Below are 20,088 nucleotides of genomic sequence, written 5' to 3'. Positions count from 1 at the left end.
TTTTTAACACCAGAAGAACTGTATTGTCTTGAGTGATTTATAGGCATGACACATGAGCAATCTTGAAAAGAAACTGCGTTCTTTTACTTTTACAACTACCATAAATACACTAAAACTTAGTGACTCCACTTTTACAGCTGTCTTAAACACTGCAGAGAAAGAAGGTTGTCTTGTAACATTAAGCCTAGTGATCCATCCTTTTGATAGAAGTTTATGGGGCATAAAAAGTTTAGAGGAGTCTTTAAAGCTTTTTTCTGGATTGCTCTAAGACAGGTCTGTTGCCCAGAATTAGAGGGCTTATATTTGATTTTCTCTACTTTGTCTTTACTTGCATTTGCTGAGGGGAAAAAACGCTGAGCCATGAAGTTGTCAGCTAAAAAGCAATGTTAGTAAATTTGGCAGTGAATGTAATTTCTTGCAACTGTGTGTGTTACATGAAGAATGTTCTTCAAGTATCAGGCATTGCCAGCCTCTTCCTGTGACTGTCAAATGGGACTTAGTGGTTCTGGGAACAGCCAAGTTCCCAGGCATTAGGACAACTGTTAAGTAGAAGAGTGCATGTCACAGAAGCTGCAGATAGTTTGTGTTTGCACCAAACCACCCCATTTCTATGTGCAGGTGCAGATTTTGCATGTGCTGATTAGGTTTTGGTGCAGCTCTGACACTGCAAACGTGCACCAGTCCAGAGCTGTAAAATGCCTCAGGACCTCAGAGTGCAGGTGACAGTGCAGGTCGAGGTGTGTTTGGGAATGTCTGTCCCTGCTGTTCTCCCTGCAAACTCAGACTCTGCTGGACAAACCCTGGGCACTCACAGTTCTCAGTGATGTTATGTGTAAGGGAGAGGAGTGGGAAGTTTCCAGCAGCAGTGAGATGGACCTGGGGCTCTCTCTAACATGAGCATTATTGTTTCCCACAGGGAAAACCTGGAGAACAAGGGCTCCCAGGCCGGGAGGGTGCCAGAGGATTGCCGGTGGGTGCTGCTCTGAAGGGTTCCACCCACTCAACCCCCTGTACTGTAGTCAGGGAGCATTTCTTGGACAAATTAGGTTCTTTACTGATGCAAACATATAACCAGTCCTGGCATTGTGACTAAATAAAACATGTAAATAAGCAACAACAACAGAACACAGACATTTCTGAATCCTTCACACGTGGAGAAGAGTAAATCCCTTATGTAGAAATTAAAGCATGTAACTTCATGACACCACTCCACCAGAAGTCACAGCTGTAGCCCTTGTGTTCTGTTAAAGGTCCTCTGAAAGAGTGGGGACAGTAAAGTTTAGGGTTAAATAATGTATTGGCTGGACACACCAGGGATACACAGAGCACAGCCTTGGTTTTACAGCTTTAGGAGCTATGGAAAACTTTTCCTGTGATGTGGCCCTGCCTAATTACTCCTGGGGATGCAGCTGCTCCATGCTGATCAGTCCCTAGTAACTTTTGGCAAAACTGGAAAGGTTATTAAATGAACATTCAAGCTAGAGTTTTCCTAGTGTTTCCTGCAACGGGATGATGGATAATTATTTATTTCATTCCCTTGCGTAGGGTTTCAAAGGACAGAGAGGAGATACAGGTCCCCCAGGTCCCCGGGTAAGTAACAGGTACCTCATGCACAATCCTTTGGAGAAAGATTGAGGGAATTGAAAATGATGACAGTGTTTCATGTGGCTGTTTTCAACTATGGGCCATATCTATGACACAGAAATGACAGCAGCTGTCTTCATTTCCTCTGCTGAACTTCTGATTCTGGGAAAGGTAAGGCAGCTGGTGGAGCTGAATCCTCTGATGCTCCCTTTGAGATACTCCATTGTGAATAAGTCTCAAGGATGCCTCCATACCACATCCTTCTGGTAAAAATGCTGGCAAAGTGAGGACCCCTACTGCACTTGCTGGATAAGTGCTAGCTCTCCTCCACAAATGCTGAAGAAGTGCAAAATAAGTTCAAGTACAAAACTTAGAGAAAAGTGAATAGAAATGTCCCTTTGATTTAGTTTCTTGTGGGTCATAAAACTCAAACCTCAAGTCCTGCATGAAAAGTTGTCCTCCACTCTGGAGCTCCTTGGTGTAAAAGGGGGAATACAAAACTGAATGTTCTTCCACCTAATCTTACCTTTTTTACAGGGAAATAAAATTCTCTGCTTTCAGAAGCTCCTGTGAAAAATCCAGTGCTGAGATCCTCATCTCTTCCTCATTATGATAGCTTCTGCATCATGAATGTATTGGTGGTTTTCAGTGCCTGCAGTAGCAGTAGCAAATAATTTGCTGGAAAGCAGAGCACTGCCTTGTGCATCACTTACAGGAGATGTTTCTGAGTTATTTTTATAAGCTGCATGTCATATAAGATGAACGAGCCTCTTGCTGGCTTTAAAAAATTTTTCACTGAGCTCAGTCACACATTGCAGAAACCCCATACCACTTATAGTGGTGATACTGGTTTAAATTTGACCTTGAGCTGATCTCTTCCCTTTTTGCTGAATTGCAGGGGGAGCCAGGTGTGACGGGTCCTGCTGGTCGTGAGGGGCCACCAGGGAAGGATGTAAGTGCACCATTTTGAGCAGAAATGAATCTCCTTCTCCCTGACAAATGAAAATTTTAATTCACAGTGACCCTGACCTGAAACAGCTGCAGAAACTCCAATAAAGGGTGAATTACTGCAGGGAATGATTTGTGCAAAGATCATTAGGGGAAACAAAGAATTAGAGGGCCTTTGTTGCTGCTCTGCTGCTGGCACTAAAATGTCAGATATATCTTTGGATAAGCAGAGAAAGCAGCATTGTGTGAAAGCCAGGCTGTGCTTGGTAGCCATGGACCTGTCTTCTGGCACCCATCTCCAAGCAGTGCTCCTCTCTGCGGGTCCCACCAGGCCAGGCTCTGTCACACTTCCTCTGCCACAGCTGTACCTGGCTGACTGTGTCACTCCACTGAAGTCTGTGAAATACCTATGGAATAAGTTGCTGCTGCTCAGAGTAAAGAAAGGTGGTACAAACAGTTCCTCTGGCATGACTAGTGTCAAGTGCAGTCATATAACAGAGTCCTGGGAGGGCGCAGCTGACATGGGATCCTGCAGCAGCTGCTGAGCAATGTTCCGAGCGGCTGGTGTGCCACTGCCATGGCACCTGGAGAAGTGGCTTCTCATTTGCACCCCTTTGTGTCACTGGAAACTGGTGTGCTGTAAATGGTACCCTACAAAGCAAAATGTAGGGCAGACCAAAAGGAACCCCTCGGAGGAGATGGAGGCAGCTCTGAAGCCTCTCTGGAGAGAGAATAGGTTTGTCAATTCTTGAGAAATTTCAGAGAATCTCTGTCCCTAAGAAATACAGCTTTATAGTTGTGTGTGAGGGTCCCAGGATGAGGGAAGAGATGAGAATCTTGTCTCCATGTTTCAGAAGGCTGATTTATTATATTATGATATTATATTATATTAAAATTCTATACTAAAAATATACTAAAAAGAATAGAGAGAAAGGATCCATCGGAAAGCTAGAAAGGAATATAATGGAATAGAATGGAACAATGACAAAAGCTCGTGACTCTCAGAGAGTTTGACACAGCTGGATCTTTGATTGGTTATTAAGTAGAAACAACTCACATGGACCAATCAAAGATGCACCTGTTGGTAAACAATGTCCAGATCACATTCCACAGCCATCAGATAGTTATTGTTTACATTTCTTTTCTGAGGCTTCTCAGCTAGAATAGGAGAAGAATCCTAGCAAAGGATTTTCATAAAAATATCATGGTGACACAGCTTTAAAATAATCTGATAATAATGTGATAGAAGTGGTTTCTGCCTGTAATCAGCTTGCATTTAGTGGTAGGTGCTTAAAATTCAGAGGGTTGATCTTCCTCATAAATAACTGAAAGGGGGCAATGAGATTCCTTTAATCCTGTTTTGCCTAATATGTGAACAGTGTAATTTAGCAGGAACATTTTAAGATGTTTGTTCACTTGCCTCCATGTCAGCTCTTTCTCAGTCATTATAATACTGTTTTTTCCTTTCAGGGTGATCCTGGTCCCATAGGACCACAGGGCCCTCGAGGAGTCCGAGGGCAGCCGGTGAGTTCTCTCTCCTGACAAGCCATTTCTAGAGGTCCATAATAGTCACAGAATGGTTTGGATTGGAAGGAACATTAAAGATAATGTAGTTCTCACCCCTTGCCCTGGAAAGGGATGCCACCCATTAGACCAGCTTGCTCAGAGCCCCATCCATCCTGGCCTTGAAAACTTCCAGGGATGGGGTGTTGTGTGTGATAGGAATGTTCTGCAATCCAGAACTCTGGCTTGAAAGAAGAGAGTTTAGGAAGATTTAGACAATGTTTGATTAAAACACTTTGCCTTTCAGAAAAACAAATAAGAATAATATTGCTAGAAACTAATGAAGACTTATAAGAGTGCAAGTGACTGATGTTTGCTGACTCAGTGGGAAGAACAGTTCCATGGATTCTGTCAGGATGCAGAGTCAGAAATACTCACATTTCAGTCCTGTCTCTGGGATCCTACTCACTTCTCACATGGTCTCATTTTTCAAAGATAGACACTCACTTGAATGCCCAGGCTGAGTTTTGTGGGGTCCAGTTGTGATACTATTCGCATGTACTATTTTATTACAGCTTCAGTGGAGAAATAGAAATCTAGTTGACATTTCAAAAAGTCCCATTTGAGTTGGCTCAGAAATTACTTTTATTAATTTCACAGGGTTTAAAATTCTCTTAGAAATTAATCCATATCAAATCTGTATCTATATCTCTGTTGCAGAACCAAGACACACCTTTAGTGTGTTGCAATGAGTGAGTTCCTTTCCTTCTTGGAAAACCTGGTAGTGAAACAGATTCCACAGAATGATCGGGGCGTGTGGGGGGGAAATGCTGACTCAGCAGTGCCAGGAGGTGGAGCAGCAGGGCCCTCCAAGCTGGAGGGGTTGGGGTTTAGATTAGACTGCAAGAACATAAGGAGACCTCCTGTGTCTATCTCATAATTTATCTCATTACTCCTGTACTGCTGGCATCACTCACTCTCGTGTCATGCCCCTGCACAACACTAGCAGTGAGTAAAAATATTTGAAGATATAAAAATTATTATAACTCCAGGCCACATTCTTCTTTACAGAAGAGTTACTTGTATGTTGGAGGGAAAAGTATCAGTTTCTCTTGTTCTTCCTTTTCTTTGTTATTTTATCTAAAAAGGAGTGTGAGATATGATTTTGAATATTGACAGTACAAGGGTTTGTCTTTATGGTCAACTCTAAAGAAGAGAAAGACTCTGCATGTTGAGTTGAGAGAAGTGCAAAGCTTCATCTCATCAAACTTTATGGATGATTAGCTCAGCTGCTTTCTTAAGGAACAGGTCCTTTCAAAGGATGATTTGGCTGAATTCTGAATTGTCTGGTATCAGGTAAGTATCAAGTCTTAGAACAAGTGTTTCTCTCCATTCCCCAAAAAAGGGGAAGCCTGAGATGATTTGAGAGTCTTGTCTGAGCAGTGGTGACCTGGAGCAGCCAGAGGAGGTGGCTCCATCCATCCAGAAGGATGCTGCATATGATATGGACAAGGATGCAGGGAAGGAGAAGTGCTGGTTTGGTCCTCCTCAGACCTGCAGATTTGGGTCTGCATATTGATTTTTTTTCCTGAGATCAACCATGCAATCAGGGACACAGAAGCTGTGAGGTCAGCTGGAAATAAGATACTTCACAGTGTGTCAGGAGAGGAGACTGAACAATGCTAAAGAAATCCCTGCTGGTGTAGGCGTAGCTGAATATTTCTAGTTTTAGCATGCATTATATTACTAACCTTTTTCTTTTGACACAGGGCAAAAATGGAGTGCCTGGATCTGCAGGAGAACCTGGCCCAGCTGGTATCCCAGTAAGTACCACGAAGGGAGACTGGTGCAGCCAGGAGAGGTGACTGATGAAGTGTAGGTGGAGTGGATTAGTGTAGCTGGTTACCATCCTTGAGGTTTTCATGTCTGAAGAGGGGTGATCTGAAAATCAGTAGCTGGCCACAATTTTGAAGGGTGTTTGGCTACGTTCCGGGAATTGAGATGCTAGCTGGGTCATCACTTTTCTGAGTGAAAGTTAAGTGTTCACAGCAAATGGAAATGATTGATTGCCTGGCATGGGAAAAAGATTGGCATGCCTCATCTTCACCAGTAGATTTAATTTTGCCAAGCAGAGAGCATGCAGCCAGCAGAGAGTTGTCACAAGGAAGGAGAGGGCCTCGGGGAGTTGGCAGGCTGCCATTGAGGAATAGTGGCAGCAGAAAAATCCTCACAGGCACTTGAGGGAAGAGCAGACAGTGGGCAGTAAACCAGGATCAGGAAGCATAATGAAACTCCCCTGAGGCCATCCTGTGAGGAAGAACAGCTTGGAAATGAAGAGCTGTAAGAAGGACAGTGAGGAGCTGGTGCTTTAGTTGGGGTTTTTTTTGTGCTTTTTCCTCTGTTCTGCTGCTGAAAATTGTCCAGATTTCAGCAAATCCTTGCAAATATTCCTTTGTGCCCAGTATCATCTATCACAATGCAGAGCTCTTCCTTCTCTTTGCCCATAGAGACAGTACAGCTTGCTGGACTGTGGGATTAACAGGAAAACAAAGGCAGAGCAGGAGAAATGTGAAAAGCTGCAGCAGGACTTCACTCTTTGTGAGTCTTTGTGACCCTTGCAAAGTCATAAAACCACCCCAGCCTCACCACAGATTTGTGTCCTGATCAAGCATCTGCAGGGATGTCTCAGAGAAGCAAATACCACAGAATCACAGAATCATCAGGTTGGAAGAGACCTACAAGATCATTGACTCCAAGTAAACCTCAATTAAACCATGGCACCAAGTGCCACATCCAGTCTCTTTTTTTAACATTCAGGGATGGTGACTCCAACCCCTCCTCGGGCAGACAATTCCAATACTTGATCACTCTTTTTGTAAAAACCTTTTTCCTAATATCCAACCCATATTTCCCTTGATGCAGCTTGAGACTGTGTTCTCTGGTTCTCTCAGTTAGTGCCTGGAAAAAGAGACCAATCTCCACCTGGCTACAATCACCTTTCAGGGAGTTGTAGAGAGTGATAAGGTCACCTCTGAGTCTCCTTTTCTCCAGGCTGAACACCCCTATCTCCCTCAGTTGTTCCTCACAGGATTTGTGTTCCATTCCCCTCACCAGCCTTGTCGCCCTTCTCTGGATGTGCTCAAGCATCTCAACATCCTTCCCAAACTGAGGGGCCAGAACTGGATACCACCTTTCTGTGTGGGAAGGTGGGACAGGGTGCTGCAGTCTGAGAGCCCTTCTGTGTCAAAAAACAAGTGCCACAGCCTTTTTGTCCTTGACATAAGCTCTTCTTACCTTCCTGGGACTGTTGCCATTCCTTCTTGCCCTGTGGGTCCTTGCTCTTGCCTTTCCAGACTTATTTTCTTAATTTCTTTACACCCGTCTCTGTTCCCAATTCCTACCACTGCTTTTTTACCTTCTGGGTCTTTATCAGGTCACTGTGGCTTCGGGATGCCTTGCGCATGCCAAGTGGGGATTATTATTTTAATCATCATAGTGTAATCACAGTACCTATATGATGTGGCCCAGGGACTCACAGGCAGCTTCCTGCACAAACAGCACCACAGCAGCCTTTGCTTCGGAGGATTTAGAGTCCAAAAATAACATAGGAGATTGAAAAAGGATAAAGTCAGATGGATGAGGAAGGGGAAACGATGAGACAGTGTTGGTCAGCAGAACAGACAGTCATCTCATCATTATCATTCTCTGTTATTAAAATGAATCCTCTCTTTTTTATAAAGGTTATTATGGGAAGTGTCTCCTTGTGCTGTACATAAATCCATTTATTTTGAAATGCATTAATTTCCTTCACAGTGTGGTGTGACAAGCCAATATTTTATATTTCTATTCTGAAAAAAAGCAAGGTGAGGAAGGTTGTCGTGGCAATAAGGATTTTTTTTTTCCACCTTCACCACTGCTGGCTTTTAATCACAAGGTAAAACCTGCCAGGAGCCTTCTCCTTTTGCATTTGCTGTTTGACAGTGCCCATCACAGTTCACACTTGCTCATGCTTAAGCCCACACACAGCAACACAATCCAGCCCCTGAAGTCTTTAGGGCTAGTTACACACCCCAAATCCGTGTGCTTTGTGCCTGATAGGCTCATTGGTGCTCACTTGACATGAGTTTTACTCTAAGAAAAACGGTTATCTTCTGAACTGGAAAAGTAGGGGACAAAGTTCTGAAAGTAAAGGTTAAACTAAGAGTTAAAACCACATCAGAAGTGTGCACGAGAAAGTTCTGTATCATTAACTGTCATTTCAACTGCCCTGATCTGCAAGGAAAAAGGGACAGTTTGACAGAATATCACAAGAAATAAGTGAAAGAGACATAAATTGAACCTAGAAATAAAGGCAAAGGAGAAGCCCTGTAGCTGTCTGTTGGTTATAATCTTGGATTTGAGCAGTATGACCACCTGCACTGTTTTCCTGTCATCACCCATTGCAGCATTTCTGCTCTCAACACCCCCTTATAAACCATGTGACACCACAACACCCATGGAACACACCTCCTGCCCCTGCCATAATTGTCCCTTTTCATCTTCTCCCAGGGACCCTGCATAGCTTATTAATGAGGTAACCACAATACCTGCAACCTGCTTTTCTGAAATGCTTTGTTCTTCCTTGTCAGTTTTGGGAGTCCTGCTGCTAAAATGAAATTTTCCAGTTCCAGTGTATCCATAAATGAATGCTCTGGGAAAGAGGTGTTGGGGAAAGGTCTGCTAGTGTCTGTCTCATTTCTGTCCTAAGGGTCCCAAAGGAAATAAAGGAGAAACAGGCAGCCCGGGACTCCCTGGCTTTATAGGACCCCGAGGACCACCTGTAAGTATGTCTGGGGATGGATTACATCCTCTCTTTACCTGCTTTTGAAGGTTAGACAGGAAGGTTGGACAAGGTCATCTTCAGTTAGGTTAAAAAAAGAAGCATAAGCAGGATATCTAACAAATCCAGAAGCCATGTAGTTTTACTTCTAAAGGAAACTGGACTACAAAAATAGCATTTTTCATATGGATGAGCAACCATAATCTCATGTATGGAGCTGGTACCTGCCACTCAGCCCTGCTAATGTGTGCATTAATCAGACTGCTTTAATAGTCTTCTTAATACAGGTATGGTATCAGACTACACCTCTGCATGAACCTTAGATGGACTGAATAGGGAAATTGTGAGTGCTGATAATAATACGGGTGTCTATGGGTATTTCTGATATTTGCTAATCTGAGGGAAATTCCTTTGTTGCCAGCAACAGAGGTACATTGCAATTAAAGCAATCATAGATCTCCCAAAGTGATCTAAAATAATAAGCAATAAACCTATACGCATGACATTATCACAGCCTCAGAATGCAATATCTTTGCAAGGTGAGTAAAAGATGTTAAATTTCACTGCAAGGATGGAAAAAGTGAATGCTAGGTAATTTTTTTATTTATTTCTAGATTTGTTGTGACAAAAAATGATAATTTAAAAGATTTTTGAGTGTCTGTAGCTGAGCTGAATCTTCCACAGGATGGTTCTTTTTTCCTTCTGTATTTTTTAATATCTAATTTTATAATTTGAAAGGGAGTTTTTGGATGCAAAGAGAAGAAATAAATACTTCTCTGGACAATTAATTTTAAGCAGCAAACATAGTGGTCATTTAAAACTGAAGTGGGCCTAAGGAAAACTCAGGTGAGTTTAATGCAGCCTAATTTGGATCACACATCTTTGATTAGTTCCATTCCTCATGGATACATGTATGGGTGCTAACACAGCTGAAGATGTTATGCTTCCAGGGGAAAAATACCATGTTATAGATATGATCATGTGTGTTGGCTGCAAACAAACTTAGAAAGATTATTTTTTTCTGTACATGATACAGGAAAGTGGCTGGAATTTCAGCAACAACTAGTTTAACGTTCATTTTGCTTTCCCTGCAGTGCAGGACTGCAGTGATATTTTTTTTCATTGAAACACTAAAATGGAAACTATGTTGTCTAATTATCACATTATAATTTTTTTAAAAAAATAGATATGTATAAATAATTCTACAAGGGTACTTATTCAAATTAAGGTGATTTAATACAGTTCTGAAAGACAGATGAGCACTTAGGCTTAAAATTCCTTAAACCTCTGTATGTGTTTTTCCAGCTGGTGTAATACAAGATGGTACTTCTACCAATAAAATTTACTTCACTTACATCTTCTGACACTTATGGGTATAATGCTGGTGCTCCTTAAGTTAAACAAGACCATATGAAGTGTATGAAGCTTTGGGAATTGTTCGTAAGAAAAAGGAACAAAATGTATTGAAAGCAGGAGCATACCTCCAGTGAAACATCAGCCCTCAGCTGGTTTGTTAGAAATTACTTCCTGTTATGTTTACATGGGATGCAAATTCACTAAAAAATTCTTTCCAAATAGCAAGATGTATCTATCCAGGAATGACCAATAGCAGTAGGATAAGGATAAATCATGCAAACCTGCTGCTGTGTAGAAGAAAATTTGTGTTGTTAACACAAAGTAACACTTAATGGTTATTAGGTGGAGTCTTTCTTCCAGCTCCTCCAGTGTGATGCTAAATCCACTTTTTGTGTGTCTTAGGGAGAACCAGGAGAGAAGGGTCCTCCTGGGAAAGAGGTAAGTTAAATTCACAGTTGTTTCAATATAAGACTGGTGTCACAGGGAATAAAATCGTCAAGGGTGTTACCAGGGTTGCAACAAATTGGGTTTTTTTCATAGAATGGCTTGGGTTGGAAGGGATCTGAAATATCATCTATTTCTGCCCACCCTGCCAGGGGCAGAGATATCTTTCACTAGACCAGGCTGCTCAGAGCCCCATTCAACCTGATTTTAAACTCTTCCACAGATGGGACATTCACAACTTCTCTGAACAACATGTTCCAGTGCCTCACCACCCTCACAGTGAAAAATTTCTGCCGAATATCACCCTCTCTGATTGTGATGCCATTTACCTTTTGTCTATCACTACAGTCCCTGACAAAATACTTCGTCCCCATTTTTATTATATATCTCCTTTTAGTACTGGAAGGGACTCGAAGGGACTCAAAGGTCCCCCCAGAACCTTCTCTCCTTCAGGCTGAGTAACCCCAGTTCTCTCAGCTTGAATCCATAGAAGAGGTGCTCCAATTCTCTGGGCATCTTTGTGGCCTCATTTGAGCTTGGTCTAACAGGTTCATGGCTTTGCTTCTGGCACAACAACTGGACACAGCACTCCAGGTGGGGTCTCACCAAAGGGGAGTGAAGGGAGAGAATCACCCTCCTCAACCTATTTGTCATGTGGTTGGGGGTTTTTTTTTGGTTTTTTTGTTTGTTTGGGTTTTTTAAAATTGTTTGTTGTTTTTTGTTTTTGCTGGTTTTTTTCCTTTAATTGTTGATAACTGAGAGCAAAAGAAAGCTCTCAGGAAACTGTGGGGTTGTCATGGAAATAAATTTTAGTGGGGTTGCAAGAATCATTACAAAGGCATATGTTTCATTATTTACTTTTATTATTGATGGTTCTTTTATGTTTGCCTTTATTTTGTTGCAGGGCACACCAGGAAAACAGGGTGCAATTGGCTCCAAAGGAGAGAGGGTAAGTTAGAGAACATTACCAGTTATTTCATTATGTTGAAATAAAGAGAGTTGTTTTGAGTTAGGGCCTGGGGGCAGAGGTCATTAAGAAGTGAAGCCAGTGCTTCCAGTCTTCCCTGTCTTTAATCATTCTCCATCAGAACAATTTGTGGTTCATTTGTAGTGCACCAGATGTTGCACTCAGCAACTTTGCCAGCTCAGGTGTGAGTGTTTCTCTGTGTTTGGAAATCAGAAGTTTGCTTCTTATTTTGTGGTGACAATGTCCTTCTCTTCACTTAGGGCGAACCTGGCATCAAAGGTGAAAAAGGCCTTCAAGGAGAAAAGGGTCCTCCAGGTGATCCTGGGATACCTGGTCATAAGGGCCATCCAGGACTGATGGGTCCCCATGGACCTCCAGGAGACACTGGGCAAGTTGGACCTCCTGGTCCTCCGGGGCAGCCAGGATTTCCAGGACCAAGGGTAAGGTTGCAAGAGAAAGGCTTTGTACAGTAATCTTGCTGCCACAGGGGTCAGAAAAGTGCCTCAGAGTACATTGTGGATGACAGAAACTGGAGCAGGAGCATGTTTTAACAGGGAGGCAGTGCTTTTAGCTCTTAATACAAGGGAGCTGTGGCACATCTCATGAATCATGGTATCATAGAGTAGTTTGGGTTAGAAGAAGACTTGAAGACCATCTAGTTCCACCCCCCTGCCAAGGACGGGGACACCTTCCACTAGATCAGGTTGCTCCAAGCTGTGTCCAACATAGTGTTGGACACTTCCATGGATGGAAGTTGGGAAAGGCTTATGTGGGTGTTGACTTGCACTTCAGGGGAGCTAAATAATCGAGACACACAGTCAGTGTGGCTAGTTGCTGACACCTTTTACCCCTAAATACCTAAATTGGGTCCTGTGATGTTGGCCGTGGCACTGGAGTGTAAAAAAATATTCTTTCTGTAAGGGCAATAATGTGTAGCGCTTCATACAGAGGACTAACACCTTCCTCTGCTGCTGGTTGTTGTGAGAGAAAAAATGCTGAGTTGTGGAAAGGTCACTGCTCTATTCCTGGAAGTCCTGTAGTCAGCTCATCAGAATTCATGAAATACTATTTTTGCTTAATATTCTCCCTCTTTTTTTTTTTTTTCCTCCCCCATGTTGGGAAACAATCTCACTACTGAGAATGCCTGAGGGTGTTTTGTGTTCCAGAATGAGAAAACCTACCAAGAGTAGTGAAGCCACTGTGCCCATCCTGAGGATGAATTGGAGATCATCTCAGAGGAGAATAAATGGAGAATAATCTCTGATGTAAAAACTGACTAAATTTTAAACAAAGCATTTCTTTGTGTGTGAAATCAAGTGATGATTATGGAAACTTAATTTAACTAATAGGGTTAAAACTTGAAAAGATAATTTGTAAGCCTTTAAAGTATGTTCCGCAATTATGTTTACTTAGTGGGATATACACTAAGAGCCATCAAAAGTGCTTAGTACTTAATGATAAAATTGTTTCTTTTGTCACCAGTGACACATCTTTTTCTCATGCAAAATTTGTGTCAGGAAGGAGGCAGTAAATGGACCAACTCTGTATTTATCAGCAATGCTATTGATTAAAATTGAAATGTCACTTAGCTATTTAATAAGTTCTCATTTTTTAATGAAGAATAACTTCTGACTCAGAAGAGCTCACTAGGTTTTCTTAAACACAGAGAACACAAACTGCATCCTTGTATGTTAAAAGAATAAGTGTGAGGGAAAAGCAACACTTCTGCAAGCAGTTGATACACAAAAGAATGCAGTCTTTAGGTTGATCATAAATATTTTCAAAATTGACAGAAATGCAAAGAACTATTTTAGCCAAAATAAATGAAAAATGTATTTCAAGTGGAACATCTTGCTTTCTGATTTATAAAAGAAAATACTTGATCTTTCTGCTTGAAAATGGTTTATTGTTTAAGGGTAGCACAATTTTCTTTTGAGTTCTTGCAAAGGCAAGAGCCTGGCAACCCTAAAACCTATTTTTTATTATTATTTACTTGGAAAACCACAATCTAAAAATTCATCCACCTATCAAAAATGCTTTCAAAATTTTTGTAGCTCCATCATCCAGAGTTGTAGTTCAAATTATTTGAGTTTTTATGGCTATTACAGCTGTACAACAGCAGCAGCACAAAAGAATTAAGAGAAAAGATGGAAGATACTGTGCCTTGGGAGCGGGGTAGGGGTCCATGGCCAGATAGCCACATGCCTTGTCTCACTTCAACAGCCTGAAATCAGAAAAAACCTTGTACTGCTTTGGAAGAATAGGTATCATATGCACAAACTGGCTTCTGTTTCCTGAGATAAGGCCTGTTGACAGGGGATACATCAAATATGAGTGTTTTCAGAAAGTCCAGATAGCCAGCATTAGAACCTTTGGGGCACACGTACTCTCTGCAAGGAAACATACCATGATGAAAAAGAACATAGGATCTCCACTGTGATCTGAAAGGGGAGAGATGCTTCCTCATGTGACTTCTACAGCTTGTCCTATGAGTGGATAGGAAGGAGATTTTCTTAAGGATGGTGATGGGAACAGTGCTGCAACTGGAGCCCTCAGACCAGGCTCCCTGCTTAAACCATTGACCCATGGTTTGCCAGAAGACTGGAAACTGAGAATGCCTTTGACTCTGTCCCCACAGCACATTCGTGGAAGAACTGTAAGCCCAGGGCTTGGGCAGGGGCACTCTTGGCTGGCTTAAGAACTGTCAGGATGGCTGTGTCCAGAGAGTGGAGGAGAATGGAGCCGCAATGAGTTGGCATCTGGTCACCAGTGGTGTCCCCTGTGACCTGTCCTGTTCAGTGTCTGTCCTGCTGATGCGCACAAGGACATTGAGGGTACCCAAAGTTGTACATTTGTGACGACACCAAGATGGGTGGAGTAGGAAGGAGGGTAGGAAGGCTCTGTTGGGGGGATGTAGACCGGCTGGATGGATGGTGTGAGGCCAGTGGAATGAGGTTCAAGAAGAGCCAGGCCATGGTGCTGCCCTTGTGTCCCAGCAAAGCCCTGCAGTACCCCAGGCTGAGGCAGTAGCTGGAAGGTTGCCCAGTGGGAAAGGCCCTGGAGATGCTGGCTGAAAGAGCCTGACCATGAGCTGGGGCTTTCCAAGCTGGGCAAGTAGCTCAGTGGCATCCTGGCCTTCTGTGTCAGCACTAGTGTGGCCAGCAAGTCCAGGGCGGTGATTGTGCCACTTTGCAGGGCACCGGTGAAGCCCTGAGTGAGGCACCTAAAGTGCTGTGTGACCCTGTTAAGATGCAAGTAGTGAGAGATGCCGATGCGCCAATTAAGGTGCCAAGGAGACCGTGTACCAAAGTTAACAATGGAGATTTTATTTAACAAAGAATGTAGAGTAGAGAGATGATAGAGAGGGATAAGAAAGAGGAGGGCAAGACAAAAAGAAGGGGAAAAGAGGGGGTGAGGGAGAGATTGAACAGAAGACAATCCAAGACACTTGGCTCCAGCAGTGTCCTGTCAGTCCTTCCTCATGCTGTGCTTCTCTGTGCTTGGGGTGCCAGTGGTTTCTTGGAGGTGTTGGCGTTCCAGGGCCAGCACCTTTCTCCATTCCATATTGGCAGTATCCAGGGAGGCATTTTCTCGTTTTCCATATGAGAGGAGGATGGGTATGCCTTCCTTTGCCTTCAATGCTGAGGCCCAAGGAACATTCCTCAGCTCCTAATGCAGCCTGAGGAATGCAGCCCTCAATGCAGACTGGGCCTGGAGTCAGCTTCTGTGGGATTCTACAGGGCAGCGCTATCATCCTTCCTCAGCCTGATCTCTCCAATCTTGCTGCGACCTTGCTGCTGGCTTGGGGGTGAGGGATAAGGGCTGGCAGCAGGACCTACCTTTGAAAAATTGTCGCCGGTGGGTGAGCAGTCATCTTTAGGAAACCGCCTGGTGCTGGCACCGGGCTCACTCCTCTGGCTGCCCCCTGAGGCAGCTGAAGGAGAAGAGCCCGCGCAGGGCCCGCCGGGCCCTCTTGGCCATGGAGCGCCATCGCCGTGGGGCCGGGGACTGCGGGACTGTGGTTATGCCAGCAGTGGAAGCAGGGACCTGGTGTGCTAGGGGCTGGGCAGGCACCGGGCAAGTCCCAGCCTGCACACCAGCCCCACAGGGCTTTTCCCGGGGAGGGGCAGCCTGGGCATATCCAGCCTCCATGGCTACAGCATCAACCTCCTCCACAGTATCAGCAGGCGAGGCACAAACCGCAGACATCTTTGAGTCTTCTGGCAGTGCCATGGGGAAAGGCTCACTGTGCCCCTCCTCACAGGGGTCACTGTCCAGGGGAGAAGCTGCTGGCTCTGCTCCCTCCTCTTGCAGTGGGAGGCACAACTCGCTCTCTGCCTCACTGTCCCCCTCTCCTGCAGTGTCCTCTCCTCTGTCAGGGAGCTCTTCTTCCTCCCACTTTGCCAGTAGCTGGTCTAGCTGAGTGTCCCTGGACTGCACATCCTGCTTGTTAAAGAGAGACCACAGCTCTTCAAACAGGTCTGGAGGCACGAGCTGTGCGTAGTTTTCGGTCTCCCCTGTACAGTCTTTGGTCCAGCTGCAAAGGCTGTGCTGCACCAAGGGGCTTTCTGCATCCAGGGAAGTGAGGATGCCATCCTCCAACTTCTCCAGCTCCTCTTCCTCCATATTCAGGAAATGCTTCAAAGCATCTTCAGGCCCCGTGCATGGCAGCTTGCCATCATGTGCGGTTTGCTCAGGCAGCTGATGAGTTCCCCTCTCCTCACAGGAGCTTCCAGATGGGGGAGAAGGTGAGAAGCATGAAGTTTCCCCAGGCTCTGACATGGGGAAAAACTCATTGTGCCCCTCATCCCAGGGATCTTTGTCCAGGTCCGAAGTTCCTGCCTCTGACTCTTCCTCCTTGAGAGGGGGAAGCGAGGTACCCTGTGGGTCGCTGTCCCTGTCTCCTGGAGCCTCTGTTTCTGGGAGTTCTTCTTCCTCCCACTTGTCCTCTGGCTCTTTTGGAGAAGTCTCCCGGCCCTGTGACTTGTCAGACACAGACTGCTGCTCTGGCAGGAGACAGGAGCTCAGAGGAGTTTCCAGTGTCTGTGGTGGAGTCTTTGTTCAAACTGGGAGCTCTGTTCATCACCTGGGCCTCTGCATCTGCCTCTTGGCAGAGACTTGACCGCTCCTGAGTGCCGGTGAACTTGGTGGACCTTTCTTCAAGCAGGCACGGGGCAAGGCCTCTAAATGAGTCTCTGTAGGTTTTGCCACCGTGCTCTTCCTGCACCTCAGTGAGCTCGTCCACCTCGGTGAGCTCCAGGTGGTTCCAGGCAGGCTGGGTTCCTGTGCGGAGCGGCAAGCCACCCGCACGTCTCAGGGGTGGCAGGCGCTGACCCGGCCTTGCTGCTGACCCTTGCCAGAGCCCTTCAGCTGAGCCGTCCGGGGAAGGAGTTTCCCTGGCCCCATAAGCACCCATGGGGCCAGGGAAACTCCCTGTGGGATTCTACAGGGATTCTACGAACCCCATGGAGACGGTGGCACTAGGTCTTGGTGGCTGCTGCCTACGTGGCCTGCGGACCGTGCTCTGCCTCTGGGAAAAGATCCAGAGGCTGCTGGGGTTGCTGGCAGAGGGGGCAGCTTGATCTGTGCTGAGGCTGCTCTTGGTAGCTGAGCGCTGCGCTGCCACGGAGGTGTCACTGTCAGTGGAGGGCCATGGAGAGGCGGCAGGTCTGACACGGACAGTTTTGTTGGCCGTGTAACTGTGCCACCGAGGGGCAGTGAGTGCCCTCCCTCCAGGCTCTCCTCCTTTGTTTCATGTCCTGTGGGTCTCCGTGATGCGTCCTGTCTGGGGATCGGTCTGTCCCATTGGAGGGGCGTGACGGTCACCCATGTGACCTCTGCTGCTGCCTGTGGCAGCCGCTGGGGCACCTGTGGGAAGCAGAGGGAGGCAAGAGATTCAGGTGGTTGTGCGGGCACACACTACCCCCTCACGGTGGCAAGCCCCAATCCGGCCCCAAGGGCAATGCTGACCACATCTGCCAGGCCGAGCTGGGTTCCCAGCTTTGCTTACCGTCTCTGGGGTATTCCTTCACCCAGGTCATCCTGGCACCATCTCCTCCCCAGAGCAAGGCTTGGAGCCAGGCCTCGCTGGCGGTCTCTGCCCCCAGCCCTCCCCCAGGTCCCACTGCAGCCTTTCCCTCCATTCCCATCCCTCACCTGTCGCCGCTTGGACAGCAGCGGCTGCCCCTCACGGGACTGGTAGTGGGCATTTTCCTCCTGTCTCTTGAACATCTTGGCGGTGCTCTGACGAACACTGGCCAAGTGCACCCGGGAGAGCTGCTTCCTCCTGAGGAGCTGCTGCCTCGTGAGAGAACTGCTTCCTCCTCAGAGAGCTGCTCTCCTGAGAGTGACAACATGAGGGGTTTGGCCCTACAAGAGCCCTCTGTGTCACGGCATGGACCCGTGTCACAATGGCCTCTGGGTGCAATGCAACTGCAGTCACAAAGGCCTGGTGGGCATGGCCACCCCTTGTCACGGAGAGACTTGGCATCCGTGATCGCAAAGGCCTGCTTTAGGCCTTTGCCCCTCGACTTTTCCTATGCTTGTTCCTCTCCCAAGGATCTGCTGCTCTCCCTTTTCCCACCTTGTGTGTTCCTCTCCTAAACATGCCCAAAGAAGCCCTTTGCTCTGCCAAACTGCTTTTCCCACCCAGCCCACCATGTGTCCCACCCCATAGCTCCCACGCAGAAAGACAAATCAGGAAGGCAAAAATCCCTTAGCACTTAATCTGACCACTACTGTAAAAAACAATTAAAAATATTCCTTTACAAAGCTCAATGACAAAGGAGGGCCAAGGAAAATCTTCATTCTTTATTGGATATGCAGTGGACATATGGTTATGAAGCATGAGGAGAAGGCTGAGCTACAGAATGCCTTCTTTGCCTCAGTCTTCGACAGATCCATTCTCCAGAGGACAGGCAGTCCCGTGAGCTGGCAGACAGTGATGAGGAGCAGACCAGACCCCCTGTTTCCTGGAGAAAACCCTTAGTGATCTGCAGAGCCACTGAGACACTAACAAGTCTGTGGAGCTGGCTGGGAGTCCCCCAAGGGTGCTCAGGGAGCTGGCAAAAGAGCTCACTAAGCTGCTCTCCATCCTTTACTATTAGTCCTAGACTGTTGGGGAGGTACCACATGGCTGGAGGTGCCAATGTGCCTTGTATTGCCAAGAAAGGCCGCAGGAGGATGTGGGGAACTGCAGGCCTGTCAGCCTGACCTTGAGGCCCAGCATGGTTCTCGTGCAGATCATCATGAGGGGGATCACACAACCCAGAGGGGAGAACACAGGGACCAAACCCAGCCAGTGTGAGCTTAGGAAAGGCAGGTCCTGCCTGAGCAACGAGATGTCCTTTGAGGAGAAAGTGACCTGCCTTGGGGCTGAGCAAAAAGCAGGGCATGGAGTCTGTCTGGACTTGAGCAAAGCCTTAGACTCCATCTCCCACAGCACAATCCTGAAAAAGCCGTCAGCCCCGGGCTTGGGCAGGGGCACTCTTGGCTGGCTTAAGTGCTGTCAGGATGGCCATGTCCTAAGAGTAGTGGGGAATGGAGCCACATTGAATTGGCATGTGGTCACTAGTGGTGTCCCCTGGGCGCAGTCCTGTCCAGTGTCTGTCCTGCAGATGTGGACAAGGACATTGAGGGTACCCTCAGTAGTAAATTTGTGATGACACCAAGACGGGTGGGAGTGTCGATGTGCTGGAGGGTAGGAAGGCTCTGCAGGGGAATGTGGGCAAGCATGATGGGTGGTGTGAGGCCAGCAGGATGAGGCCTGGTGGGCATGGCCACCCCTTGTCTTTGAAAGATATGGAGTCCTCCTTGGTACCGAAGGCCTGCTTTAGGCCTTTGCTCCTTGAATTTTCCTATGCTTGTTCCTCTCCCAAGGATCTGCTGCTCTCCCTTTTCCCACCTTGTGTGTTCCTCTCCTAAACATGCCCAAAGAAGCCCTTTGCTCTGCCAAACTACATTTCCCACCCAGCCCACCATGTGTCCCCACCCTTGGCTTCTTCCTTATGTCGAAAGTTCATCAGGAAAGGACAAGCTCTGTTAGCACTTCATCTGGCCGCTACTGTAAAAGACAATTAAAAGTGGTTTTTTGCACGTTTTAACAACCAAGGAAGGTGAAAGAAAATCTCAGTTTTTCATTGGATATGTTACCAAAATATGGCTATGAAGGATGCAAAAATGTCTGAGCTATTGAATGCCTTCTTTGCATCAGTCTTCGAGAGGCAGATGAGTTCTCCAGATGACAAGCAGTCCCCTGAGCCCAACAGACAAGGATGAGGAGCAGACCAGACCCCCTGCAGTCCTGGTGGATGTCATTAGTGATCTGCAGAGCCACTGAAACACTGACAAGTCTGTGGAGCTGTTTGGGAGCACCGCAAGTGTGCTCAGGGAGCTGGCAAAAGAGCTCACTCCATCCTTTTATTCTCAGTCATGGCTAGTCACGATGTCCCACTTGGCTGGAGGTGGC

The 20,088-nt window shown here is 46.1% G+C and overlaps 1 protein-coding gene across 1 annotated transcript in view; it reads left to right on the top strand.

Moving 5' to 3' along the window:
* The window catches only part of COL22A1 (collagen type XXII alpha 1 chain), a 228,447-nt gene that overhangs the window by 203,138 nt on the left and 5,221 nt on the right, over nucleotides 1-20,088 (top strand). Inside the window, exons 53-61 of the mRNA XM_041420805.1 lie at nucleotides 917-970; nucleotides 1,546-1,590; nucleotides 2,483-2,536; nucleotides 4,003-4,056; nucleotides 5,805-5,858; nucleotides 8,783-8,854; nucleotides 10,613-10,648; nucleotides 11,559-11,603; nucleotides 11,882-12,061. Of these exons, the coding sequence (XP_041276739.1) occupies nucleotides 917-970; nucleotides 1,546-1,590; nucleotides 2,483-2,536; nucleotides 4,003-4,056; nucleotides 5,805-5,858; nucleotides 8,783-8,854; nucleotides 10,613-10,648; nucleotides 11,559-11,603; nucleotides 11,882-12,061 (594 nt within the window). The remainder of the gene's footprint in view (nucleotides 1-916; nucleotides 971-1,545; nucleotides 1,591-2,482; nucleotides 2,537-4,002; nucleotides 4,057-5,804; nucleotides 5,859-8,782; nucleotides 8,855-10,612; nucleotides 10,649-11,558; nucleotides 11,604-11,881; nucleotides 12,062-20,088) is intronic.

This window comes from Onychostruthus taczanowskii, unplaced genomic scaffold, assembly GCF_017590055.1.
Source record: "Onychostruthus taczanowskii isolate IOZ18803 unplaced genomic scaffold, ASM1759005v1 scaffold66, whole genome shotgun sequence".
In the NCBI taxonomy this organism is placed as follows: domain Eukaryota; kingdom Metazoa; phylum Chordata; class Aves; order Passeriformes; family Passeridae; genus Onychostruthus; species Onychostruthus taczanowskii.
Note: the sequence above shows the minus strand (reverse complement) of the source record. Positions and strands in the feature narration are given on the sequence as shown.